The 12,775-nt window shown below is 40.5% G+C and overlaps 1 protein-coding gene across 18 annotated transcripts in view; it reads left to right on the top strand.

Moving 5' to 3' along the window:
• Window positions 1–12,775, top strand: part of LOC125450665 (phosphatidylinositol 4-phosphate 5-kinase type-1 beta-like) — a 144,423-nt gene that overhangs the window by 72,278 nt on the left and 59,370 nt on the right. For 13 of the 18 annotated variants that reach the window (XM_059643975.1, XM_048526686.2, XM_048526689.2 and 10 more), the window contains 3 exons: window positions 6,399–6,482; window positions 8,171–8,260; window positions 9,959–10,089. In XM_059643975.1, coding sequence (XP_059499958.1) covers window positions 8,171–8,260; window positions 9,959–10,089 — 221 coding nt within the window. In that variant the 5' untranslated portion in view covers window positions 6,399–6,482. Of the gene's footprint in view, window positions 1–519; window positions 803–3,309; window positions 3,401–6,398; window positions 6,483–8,160; window positions 8,261–9,958; window positions 10,090–12,775 lie in introns of those variants that run through there. The other 5 variants (XM_048526699.2, XM_048526698.2, XM_059643984.1 and 2 more) reach the window with 3 other exon arrangements.

The following is a 12,775-nucleotide window of genomic DNA, read 5'->3' on the forward strand; positions in this document are numbered from 1 at the left end:
CCTGCATCCGTGGAGAGGCAGAAGCAAACTTTCGGTGATCGTGTATCAAACCTCAGCCTGAAACATTTACTCTGCTTCTCTCTCCACACATGCTGCTGGACCTGCTACTTATTTCCAACATTCTCAGTTTATGCCTAGAAATTCCAGCATCCACTGTATTTTTCTTTTTGTTTTGCAATATTAACTTCTGCTAAACCTTTTCTGTGGGGTACTCCTATTTGCCAGTTTCACGTACAAATTTTCACTCCTTACCAAAAGTACAACATAGCAGATGATCAACAGTAATCAAATGGTACTTGTACAGCATATCCCACCAAAGCAATATGTAGTATTAAGCTTTCTAATTCACTTTGGTAAATATTCATACATTTTTAACATTAATAATCTAGTAAAATAACTTACAGTTGCAGCTGATGGGTTGAAAACATCAGTGTTTTTTTCCCTTACACATTGTCACATGGATCTGTTTCCTTGAGTGGGCTGCACTGTAAGAGCAAGGAACTAGTCATATTGGCGCAGTTGCTGTGTAATTCCAGGGGCTGGATTGAAAGACGTGGGACTATTTGCCTTAACACTTTCTACATAAATACGTGCCTTCAAAACAAACCAATCATGGTTTCCTCTGAGGGGTGGAGGAAAGAGAGATTGTCAGTAGCAAATCTTTTTGGTATTAGTTGAAATACTTCCTCCAGTAATGATCATGAAATATCAGTGGTGCTGGATATCATGATTTATAATGAAATCGTAAATACTGGAAACAAGAGACTGATGTTTGTGAGCCAGTTACATTGGGATTTGAATGGTAAGTGTTTGGCTTAAGGATTTTTGTTTAAGGAACTGAGACAACGTATGATATGTTGGTTAGCATGCAAAAAAGCAGCTGAGCAGAAAACAGTGGCATCTATCATTACCTAGTATGAGTCATGGATACAGCTGTAGGTGTATTTGGTGGTGCACTTCACAAAATCATCATGTGATTGATCTTCCTCTTCAGATGCGATGTGCTGAAATGGCTTCACCTTTTGGTCTATTTTCTCAAAGACTTGAGAAATCTGCATGATAGCACAAGGCATTTCTCTACTGATATTCATCTGGGTTGTGGTGTGTATCATTTAGATTACAGTCCACACATGCATATTGTAAGAGTTGTTCAGATCTGAATAACCAGAACGCCGTAAATTCAGCCCAGTCGATGTTGTAACAGTGACGACACTCCTAACAGTATTGTTTACTGTGAATCATTTTGCAATACTGTGAGTTCAAACAATTCCATTTTTTTCCTAGTAACTATTCCAACAACTCTCCCATTTGTTTATTTCTGTATAATTCACATCAGACTATTGCACTGAGAAATACAAAGGAGAGTTTGTAATATATTTCTGTGGAAATTAATATTTTCTCGCACGTGCGGAATCCCTACAGTGTGGAAAGAGGTCCTTTGGCCCAACAAGTCCACACCGACCCTTGGAGTATCCCACACAGACCCATCCCCCTATAATCCACCTAATCTATGCGTCCCTGAACACTACAGGCAATTCAGCATGGCCAATCCACCTGCCCATATTTGTTAACTTGACTTTGATAAAAGGCCATTTCCATTCCAAAACAATTATCTATAACCACCTGATGAATGATTAAGTGACTGTGTTTTGAATGCAGCTTGGCTCTCCTGGTCTTGAGATTGATTTAGAAATATCATTTCTGAGTGAGGCTCTACATTTTCATGGAGGCTCTGACGCACAATCACAGTCTAGAAATGAATGTTTGGTCTTTTAGGACAGAGATAAAAGAAACGTCTTCCCTTGAAAGGTTGTGAATTGTCAGAATTGTCTGCACCAGAAGCCTGCAGATGCTGAATTGAAGATGTTCAAGACACATTGGTAGATTTGAAGGGATTTGAAGGACATGGGATATATGGGAAGATGAAATTCAGGTAGGAGATCATGATTTTTGTGGATGGTAGGACAGGATCAAAGAGCTGAATAGTCAACTCAGTCCTGTGTTGTTTTTTGTATTCTAACAACATCACCTCCCATTCCTTGTTCATAATTTTTCTTTTGAAAATTTGAATGCACTTGATGCAGAGACTCAGAAGATATATGCAAGCCTTCGGCAGGACCTGTAAATGTTAAGATTGGGTTGACAAGTGGCAGAGAACAGCAATTCTCATCAGGGTGATTCTCAACCTTCTGGAGTGTACCATTCACCCGAAACTTAATTGGACCAGCTGTACCAACAATGTGGCTGCAAGAGCAGTTCAGGAGTTGGATATTTAAATGAATGCCTAACATTCCTAACCCCTAAATTCCTCTTTTGCATTCACAAGTCGAGATGTTGCTGGAAAACACAACTGGTCACAGCAATGAAGAAGCTTGCCACTCTCCAAGGCAAAACAGCTTATTTGACCAGCACTCTGCATTGAGCCCTACATCCACCACTAATAAACCATGTCCACAGTGTGGTCTGCTGGCTGCAGTGCAGTAACTTTACCATCTCCCAGCCTCATGAACACTACTGCTGAGGAGGACAAGAGCATCATTGTCCAAGGGGTAAAGTCACCTCCCAAAGGCACACCCCGTGTCACATTATCATCCTAACTTGGACACAAGCTTCCATTTCCTTCATTGCCACTGGATCAAAATTCCTGAAAGCAGTTGTCTCTTGCCACTGATGGAGAATGGTAAGGTCAAGAAATTTAATAGGAAATTACAGCCCTTTCTAAAGCCAATTCAGTTCAACTGGGCTGGATGGAAGGAAAAATATATTGTGTAGCCCAAGTGTTGTGGGTTCCTATTGCAGAAAGCATCACTTTATGGTTATCCTGGACAGAGAATTTACTGAAGTAATTATTTATGTTATTCATCAAGCACGGAAAGAGCCAATCCAGCAAGAAAACCTTGTCATTACTTTGTCCTTATCTGAAATCAACAGACAAAATATTTGCAGTTGGAGTGTAAAAAGACAGTTTTAAGAACTAAGAAGGACTGAAGAACTTGTTCAAGTGATTTTGTTTTTCTTCAGCGCACACCAAATTTAAACTGTTCCTTATGCAGTTGCCTTTCAGTTCGTGTTGCTTATTTGGAAACTTGTTAATGATTTCTGAGAGTATTTCAAGGCACCTTTGTACTTCTTTTTGCCACATATTGTTTGAAGAACTTTGGCATCTTAATCAAAAAGTACCTCTTATATTGCCTGAGAACTGTAAATCGTACAATTTGTTACCCATAGTTCAATGTGATGAGTATTTGAGAAAAGGTGTTTAGAGTGGTTGGGAAGTTGTTTTAATGCTCGATGAAACTTTGTAGAATGCAACAATGTACAGTACAACTGAATGCTCAAAAAAAAATTTGTGTTGAACTCTTGAAACTGGATTGCAACTTCGTTTTGGTGAACAGTGCGGGTAATTTAACTATTTAAAGTGGTGTCATAATCTGATTTTGAAGTCAGGTTTTCTTCAGATACTCTACTAAACAGGACAATCAGTTCTTAAATTTCAGGCACTTCTTTCTTTCAGATACTTTGTTGTCAAGTGTGTAACTTTTTTCTGTGCCATAATTAGGATGTTCCCGATGACCGACTGGGGAGTCCAGACCAGGGGTCATGGTCTAAAGATACGGGGCTGGCTATTTAGGACCCGGTTATGAGGAATTCCTTCACCTAGACTGTGGAGAGCCTGCAAAATTCTGTCACAGAACATAGTTGAGTCCAAAAGATTGAAAGCTTTCTAGTAGGAATTAGGTATTTTTTTTAAAAGGTTGTAGGGGCTGTCCAAAGGGTATGGGGAGAAAGCAGGGTCAAGGTACTGGATGATCACCTTGATCATTTGAATGACAGAGCAGGCTCTGAGGCCCATATGGCCTCCTACTCCTCTTCCTGTAATTCAAAGAATGCAAGTTTTATCAAAATGATGCACACTTGAAGTGGATTGTATAAGAAATCTGTAGCGCAACATTATAACAAATCTGTAGTCCTGCGTTTGTTCACGTTCTCCTTTTTGTTGGAGAACGGTGATGTCACATTTTAATCCCTGAAGATCGTGATTTTAATCCCTGTTAGAGCTTGGTAACTTGTCTTCATTTGCTGAAGAATCTAAGATTTATTGAATTAGCACTTTACAATCCAATGGCCTTTCATTTCATTTTAAAGGTAAGGCATGCATTTCCTCTCAATGAAAGCATAACTTATTCACGCTCCCTTTGTTCTGCCTGATGTCCTGATACAGTTTAATTGCTTCAACAAATATGATTTGTGTTCTCCTGAAAATTTAATCTTTACTCCCAGAGAATTAATAATGAGATAAAATGTATAATAATGTATATGGGGGTGATATGTTAACCAAGAAACCCTGGTTGCTGTAATTAAACAACAGAGTTTAAATGAACCTCTTGTGTTCCAGATTCTAGTCTTTAGATAGCAAAGGAGTGAAGACAGTTTCACTCTCGGGGTCTCAAAGGGACAAGTAAACTGTTGTTAGTAAGCAGTAACAAAATTGGCAATACGCGTTTCATTTAGCAGTTTGTTACAGTCATTTTAGAAATGACTTTTTAAAAACATGCTTTCATAATCTGTAATATTATTTGGAATGATTTTGAATATCGGTCATGATGTTTTAAGCTATCCGTATGCATTGCGCTGGAAACATGCTGCCTTATTTTTGCAGTTAAGGTTTTTCTGTGTGGAAGACATATATCTATTGCTGGTCAGAATGCAATGATAGCTTCTTGAATCCTCACCAAGGACGTTGATTTCACTGGAGAGCAACCCTTCTGGGTAGGGTGAATTTATAGGTCTGTCAGTACACAGGAGGAGTCCATTGGCTTAATGTACCTGAACTAGCTCTGTGAAAGAGCCATCCAATTAGTCTGACATCCCTCCCCCCTCCAACTCTGTCCCTATGTGGAACTTTACAATTGTCCCTGAGCATTTACTCAAGCCTTCATTTCTCTCTCTCTCTCTCTCTCTCTCTCTCTCTCTCTCTCTCTCTCTCTCCACCCCACCACTCCCTTTTCAGGCAGTACATTTTACAGGCAAGTTGGCAGAACCATTGCGTAATAAAAACATTCTCCTCAAAGGTCATTGACGTAATGTGACAACACATTTTTCAGAGAACCAAGCTTTTACAGTAATGTACATGACCAGGCAAAATCTCAAATAAAAATAGAGATAATTTAATATTTCCAATGAAAAATTACTGACAATTCTAGCTTTAGACATTATATACCTTACAAGTATTAAGCAATTTTTGCTTTGTCATTTACTGATAGCTACTTATTGTATTTTGATGCAATTATTTTTAAATGTTGCCTTTTAAAAAAAAATTCATTGCTTTAACAATAATATGAGACTTGGAACCAAATAAAAATTATCTTTATATAGATGATTATTCATTTGTCTTCCTACTTGGACTGTAGGAAATGTCGTGCAATATCATATCATGTTGAAATATTGGAAACCCTTCAGAGGAGCAGCATGCTGTGACCCAACTTTTGATATTGACTGTTGACATTTCATTGCCTTTCAACCACCTGCTTTTCAACCATTTCCCTTTCAAATTTATTTCAAAGTTCACTTCTTAACATTTTCAGATGTGACCCAAGTTCCCTCGCAATTCTGTCACTTTTTAGCAAAAATGCTGAGGAGGAGGCAGTCATAAATGTTAGAGATAATGGGAACTGCAGATGCTGGAGAATTCCAAGATAATAAAATGTGAGGCTGGATGAACACAGCAGGCCAAGCAGCATCTCAGGAGCACAAAAGCTGACGTTTCGGGCCTAGACCCTTCCAAATGCTAGTGAAAATAAATTTCTTCCTGCAGGAGCGTTCTATTGAGTGATAACTACTTGCTGTGTAGAAACAATGCCTTTGTTACCTCCAGATTCATCTTTTCCAATTCCACTGTTGTTCTGACTGACCACCCATCATCTTCTGACCTTCACAAAGTTGAACTTATTCAAAACACTTACCTGCGTCCCAACACTCACCAAGTTCTGCTCATCTTCCATTGGTTCTGTTCTATAGTTGATATTAATGGCTTCATCCCTCTTGATTGCTGTAACATCCTTCCCATAATTCTGTAATACCCTGAGATTTCTGCATTCTTCCAGTTCTGGCCTTCTGTGCGGTCCCCCTCACAATTGTCACTTGTGCCTTCAGCTGTCTGGACTGTGAAATTTCCTTTCTAATTCTCTCCATCTCTTTCTTTTCTGTTAAATCCTACATCTTTGACCAACCTTTCAGTCACCTATCCTAATATTTCCTTGTTTAAGTCAATACCAAATCTATGATTTGTTCCTGTGATGTGCCTTAGAATATTTTACTGCATTGAAAATACTGTAGAAATGTACATAACTGTTGTACAGATCTTGTAACAATTCTCACACATGCCTCATTTTCATCAGCATGTGCCGGAACTACATACCCTGTCAGTGAAGGAGCCCATCATGAACAGCTTCAGATGACTTGTAACCCCTTTGTCAACAAAGGTAACAAAAGAATGGCATTTCTCTTCTGGGGTCTGGAGCTAAGCAAATATGTATTTGGAAAGAAATTAAAAAGTTTAATATCTGCATGCATTTCCTACGAACTTTTCTTTCCCATGAGAAATATCAATTTAAACATTTCTGTTAGATGAGACTCTTGGAAAGTTGCCACATCAATAGTGACAGAAAGGTCAGTGCTTTCCAGGGGACTGTTTGGCAAAAACTTGCCCAATCAAAAACACAACATGAAGATCTAGAATCTCTTTACAATAAGAATTAGATTTTATTGCCCCATGTACTGAAGTACAGGGATACAATAAAATTGTACAAAGTCCTCATTCCTGGTACCATCTTGGATACAAAATAGAAAAAAAATTAGAAGTTCAGCATTACCGTCCTTCTTTAGCCTTGGGCCAACAGACACTCCAAATTGGGCTCTCCCCATGAGGGCCTGCTGTCCCCACTGCGGATTGATCTCTTTTCCCTGCCTCAGTACTTCAGTGTGTTACTGAGAGAATGCTGTATTGTTGGTGCTATTAGTAGGATGTTAAACATCAGGTCTCCACTAACCCCAGCACCACCTTGAATAGCTATAAAAGGTCCCAAAATGCACTCTTTGAAGAAGGGCATTAGTGGTTCTTCCTGATGGTCCGGACTATATTTATCCTTCAATTAATAGATAATCTGGATGTTATCTCATGAGGATCAAAGTGCCTGGTAAAAATTGATCTCCTCATCAGGACTCTGGAGCAACGTCCAAGCCCGAACTCTACATTTGTTAATGTTTTGATCACTTGGGTTGTTTGGTCCCTGCTACAAGTGATTCATGGAGTTCCCGAGAAGTTGTGACTATAGAATGTGTTCAATGATGACCAGTTTCTCTTCTCATCTTTTCAAGTGGAATAATGTTTTAAATATGTCCCTTCCTTTGGTCTGCCTGGCTGTTTGAAGCTGTAAGTTCAATCAGTCAGTCAGTCAGTCTTGAAATGGATGACTGACTGACTGTTTTCCAAGTTTTTTTTTCTGGCTTGGGTGAGAAGATTAGATCACAAATATTGCCCTCTTCCTAAAGAGGTTCAAACCGACCACTGCCAGCACACTATTTAATTCTGCCCCCTTTTAGTGATTTTTTTGTCAGATAGGGCCCCTGTTGTGTTTCTAACTCTCTGGAAGGAAAGCAGGGGAGGGCCTGGTAAGAACTGCCTTCCTGCCAACCTCCTCACCCCCACCAACACCACTGCTGCTTGCCCCTTCACCATCCACCCCAGCCCAATTGTGGTGCTGCTGGTGAGCAATGAAGAGCTGCTGCTGGCCTCTGCCAGCTGTTGGTGGCAGGACCTGCATCCCTGGGGGCCTTGATCTCTGAGATGGACCGCTACTACTCAGTTTTAACACAGCGGGCCTTTCTGAAAAGAGACAAAGTTGGGCCCCTGTCAACTCTTCGGGCATCAGTTCAGATCCCCATCACCTTAATTAAATATAGTCCTAAGTCTCTACTCTTCAGGAATCTAGTTTTGGGAATAATAGCTTGGAATCTCTGCCCTCAAAGCCTATGGCTTTCCAAGGGAAACAGTATGCCAACTGTGTACTTTTTATATACCAATGAATAAAACTTTACAGTGACTGCTGGTACATTATTTATTTTTCAGAAAATATAATTTAAAGTAAATTAAATGTTAAGTGTTTTTTAGATGACTTCCACGACTGAAACCAGAAACACTGCAGTTCGGCAAAACGGGCACAGTGGTGAAGGCAACTCTCGGGAAAAGATTTACAAAAAGGTAAAACTGTCATTGCCGACCCTATGTACATAATCACTCTCTCCTTGCACTTGTGTCAAGTATGGAAATTTAATTTCAGCCATTCAGACTTATGACTTGTCATGTCCCCTCCAAAGGACAAGACTAATTATTTGTTATCACATAAAGATGGATGGTATTCTTCCATTGAGTTGGAAGCAGGCTTCTTCACTGTATTAAATAGAATATTTTCAAGGAGGTGGCTAAGTCTCTTTCAATGAGGTTTGTGGATATAATGCATTTAATGTTGTGGCTAGCTCTATCAAGTGGAGATGCATTTGCATCCTTTATAAATTAACACCACCCTGAACCTCTTGTATAAGAGGTTTTTCTTCTAATTTATAACCCCTGTCAAAAAAAAAACCATAGTATGAAAATATTGAGGTCCTTGTCTGCTTTCCGGAGAGACCACTCTCTCCGTGACTCCCTTGTTCGCTCCACACTGCCCTCCAACCCCACCACACCCGGCACCTTCCCCTGCAACTGCAGGAAATGCCACACTTGCCCCCACACCACCTCCCTCAGCCCCATCCCAGGCCCCAAGATGACTTTCCATATTAAGCAGAGGTTCACCTGCACATCTGCCAATGTGGTATACTGTATCCATTGTACCCGGTGTGGCAGCCTCTACATTGGGGAAACCGAGCGGAGGCTTGGGGACCGCTTTGCAGAACACCTCCGCTCGGTTCGCAATAAACAACTGCACCTCCCAGTCGCAAACCATTTCCACTCCCCCTCCCATTCTCTAGATGACATGTCCATCATGGGCCTCCTGCAGTGCCACAATGATGCCACCTGAAGGTTGCAGGAACAGCAACTCATATTCCCCTTGGGAACCCTGCAGCCCAATGGTATCAATGTGGACTTCACCAGCTTCAAAATCTTCCCTTCCCCCACCGCATCCCAAAACCAGTCCAGTTCGTCCCCTCCCCCTACTGCACCACACAACCAGCCCAGCTCTTCCCCTCCCCCCACTGCATCCCAAAACCAGTCCAACATGTCTCTGCCTCCCTAACCTGTTCTTCTCACCCATCCCTTCCTCCCACCCCAAGCCGCACCTCCATCTCCTACCTACTAACCTCATCCCACCTCCTTGACCTGTCTGTCTTCCCTGGACTGACCTATCCCTTCCCTACCTCCCCACCTATACTCTCCTCTCCACCTATCATCTTTTCTCTCCATCTTCGGTCCGCCTCCCCCTCTCTCCCTATTTATTCCAGAACCCTCTCCCCATCCCCCTCTCTGATGAAGGGTCTAGGCCCAAAACGTCAGCTTTTGTGCTCCTGAGATGCTGCTCGGCCTGCTGTGTTCATCCAGCTTCACATTTTATTATCTATGAAAATATTGACTTCAGCTCTGTTCTTCACCATTTGACTTACAGGGGTGGAGCATTTAGTTGTTTTGTATGTTCTTTTGTTCTTCAAGGTTGGAATTTGAAGGGGTCTGGTCAGGTAGTTTAAACTTCTTAATTCATGAGTAGAATGTTCAAGATCAATGCATCATTGCTATGGCAATGGTGCACACTCTGTCACAGTTATATGACTAGAATGTTCTGCATTTTCTGTTCTTTCAGTGATTTTGTCACGATTACAAATTATTTAGCTTTTCGACCGCCTTGTTTGATGCACAGGGAAGGTTACACAGAAACCATGAGTTGTTGTATTGTTATTTTTGATGCAGACACCATCATCTGCACTTCAAGGCTCCATTCAACTTGGAATAGGATATGCTGTTGGGAACCTCACATCAAAACCAGGCAGGGATGTGCTTATGCAGGATTTCTACGTTGTGGAGAGTGTCTTTCTACCAAGGTTGGCCTTTAGATTCTTGAAATCTTTCTATCTTGAAACATTTCTACATTTATCTCTGAAATTTGATAATATGTTACATTGGAGATATCTTGTATGTATGATGGCTGTACAACAAGAAACTTTGAGATTATTAATGACACATGTTCTTTGTTTGATTTTGCAAGTGGAGTTACTAATTTTGTTGTACAGGGAATACATCCTGCCTATAACCTGGAGGTCGTTTGTATATTTGGAAAATGTCATTCACAAATTGTTGTGTTAAATTTGCTTATCAAAAGACAGACTTGGGAACAGTTGGTTCATTTTGCATCACATGAAAATTCCAACTGGAAGTAAGCCATTTAGTTCAGTCAGTCCATGTTAATGAGTATCTTCCATGTGGTCCGTGGTCCATGGCCCAATCCTAGTACTTTTTGCCACTCTAACCTAACCCTAATACGGTAAACACAATGATAAAGTATTTTGATTAAACTGAAAAAAAAAAATTCTGCAGAAGATTTACAAGTAACATCCCATCAGCTTACTGTCAAACACACACTGTCCTTTTCAATTATGCAAAGCTTTAAACATTTTCCAGTAGTAGGAATTGGAAATACCACTCTAATCACAACACACGTCAATACCAGATCTGCTTTCACAACTGGAGGTAATGTCCTTGTTTAAAGGTGAAGAGCGGCAGCAGAAAGCTCCACAAATTGACATGGAACCAGCCAGATTCCCTGAATATTGCCTTTTGAGCATAGGGGCCCTGTTGAAATGAAAGGAAGGTTGTGTTGCAAAAATGTCATGAGGCACCCATCTTGTAAAGCTTTTTTGTTTCATTAAGATTGCATTTATCTCGCACTTTTTGTGACATCAGGCATGCTTCCAGGGTGTTTGAGAGCCAATGTGTTGCGTTTGAAGTATAGTCATTGGCTGCAACAATTATTGCAGAGCAAGATCCCACAAACAATATAACATTCATTACAGAAAATGTGACATTCGCTGAGAGAGAAATGTTGACCAAGACATTGAAGAAGACTCTCGACTTTGAATTAGTGACCACTGGAGCTGTTGTGCTGACTAGAAAGGACAGGGGATCCTCTGAATGTTCCATCTAAACAGCAGCAGCAGCTTCGACAACTTGGCAGTCCTTCGATATTGCAGTGGATTGTGACGCTTTAATATAATGCAGTTTGACTGACAGGAGTTTCTAAAACATCTGGAATGAATAAATTTACCATTTCTTTCAGGGAAAATGAACTTCAATCAATCACTACTGTCACCCTGGAATGGGTGTGCTTTTGTTTCTACAAAATACCTTCCAGTTCTGGTGCACTGCTTGTTTGGGAGGATGTTGATTAATGTTTTATATTGAGAGGACTGGCCACTTATTCCAAGCAGGCAGAGACTGAAGAACATGGAGAAGGATAAGCTTCAGGGGAACTGGAAGCAGAGGAGGAAAGGATATTTCTGGCTCATTTAAAATTAGAGAGGGGAATTAATGGGAAGAGGGAATATGCAAATTGGTAATTGTTTAGGTATCCTACTTTGTCTCAAAATTCACTTGAGGGTCAAATGAGGCTGTATGGATTGAACTCAAATAAGCAGCCACACTACTAGATGTAAAAAAAAAAGAAGGAACTGCAGATGCTGCAAATCAGGAACAAAAACAAAATTTCTGGAAAAGCTCAACAGGTCTGGCAGCAGCTGTGAAGGTAAAAAACAGAGTTAATGTTTCGGGTCCGGTGACCCTTTCTCAGAACACTACTAGATGTGTATGATAGACCTTTAAATACGGGAAGAGTGTTCGAGAAACAAATATGTCTCCACATTTCTGATTGCAAAAACAATTGGGTAATAGTAGTTGGAGACTTCAACTATGAAAATTTCAACTGAGATACAAACTGTGAAAGGCAGAGAGGACACAAAATTCATGAGCTGCATTCAAGAGAACCTTTTTTAGGCAATTTGTAACAAGCCAAATGAGACAGCGCAGGTCTAGATGTAAACTTAGGAAATCAGGCTGGGTCAGAGGATGAAATAGAAATGGGTGACTGTTTGCAGCTAGAAAAATAGTGTTAGAGTTAATGTCATTATGGAAAGGGGCAAAGATGGAACAGAAATAAAAGTTCCAAATTGGGACAAGGCAAAATTGGTGAAGCTGAGAGACAATGTAGCAAAAATGGACTGGTCACAGCCTGTTAAAGGAAAATCAGTAGCAGGCAATGAAAAATGAGATTCCATCAGCTCAGTGGATAGTTGTCCACAAAGAAAGCAGGTGATGCTGTCAAATTTAGAATCACACAGTTATCCGGTGCCACAAAGCAGAACAATAGTGAGGGATGATTACAAAAGTGAAGTAATACTTGGGTAGCTCAGAGTGTAGAAAGACCAGGGAGAAGCTTAAAAAAAAAGCAAAAGTAGGACCTGAAAGTAACGTTGGCTGGTAAAATTAAGGAACGTCTAAAGATGGCTTATCAGTACATTTAAGAGCAAGAGGATAATGAAGGAAAGGATGGGGGGCTGTCAGATTTGCATGGCTGCTGATGGTGTCTGCAGGATTTGTGATGAGTAGTTTTGAGTCCCTTCCTTTAAAAAGGAGAGGGATTATACACTCTTCCTAGTTTATGAGGAAGAGAATGGAACATCAGATAAAAAGAAGCATAATGAGATGGAAAGTACCTGGGGACTGACCACCTTAAAG

Source organism: Stegostoma tigrinum, chromosome 3, assembly GCF_030684315.1.
Source record: "Stegostoma tigrinum isolate sSteTig4 chromosome 3, sSteTig4.hap1, whole genome shotgun sequence".
Taxonomy (NCBI): domain Eukaryota; kingdom Metazoa; phylum Chordata; class Chondrichthyes; order Orectolobiformes; family Stegostomatidae; genus Stegostoma; species Stegostoma tigrinum.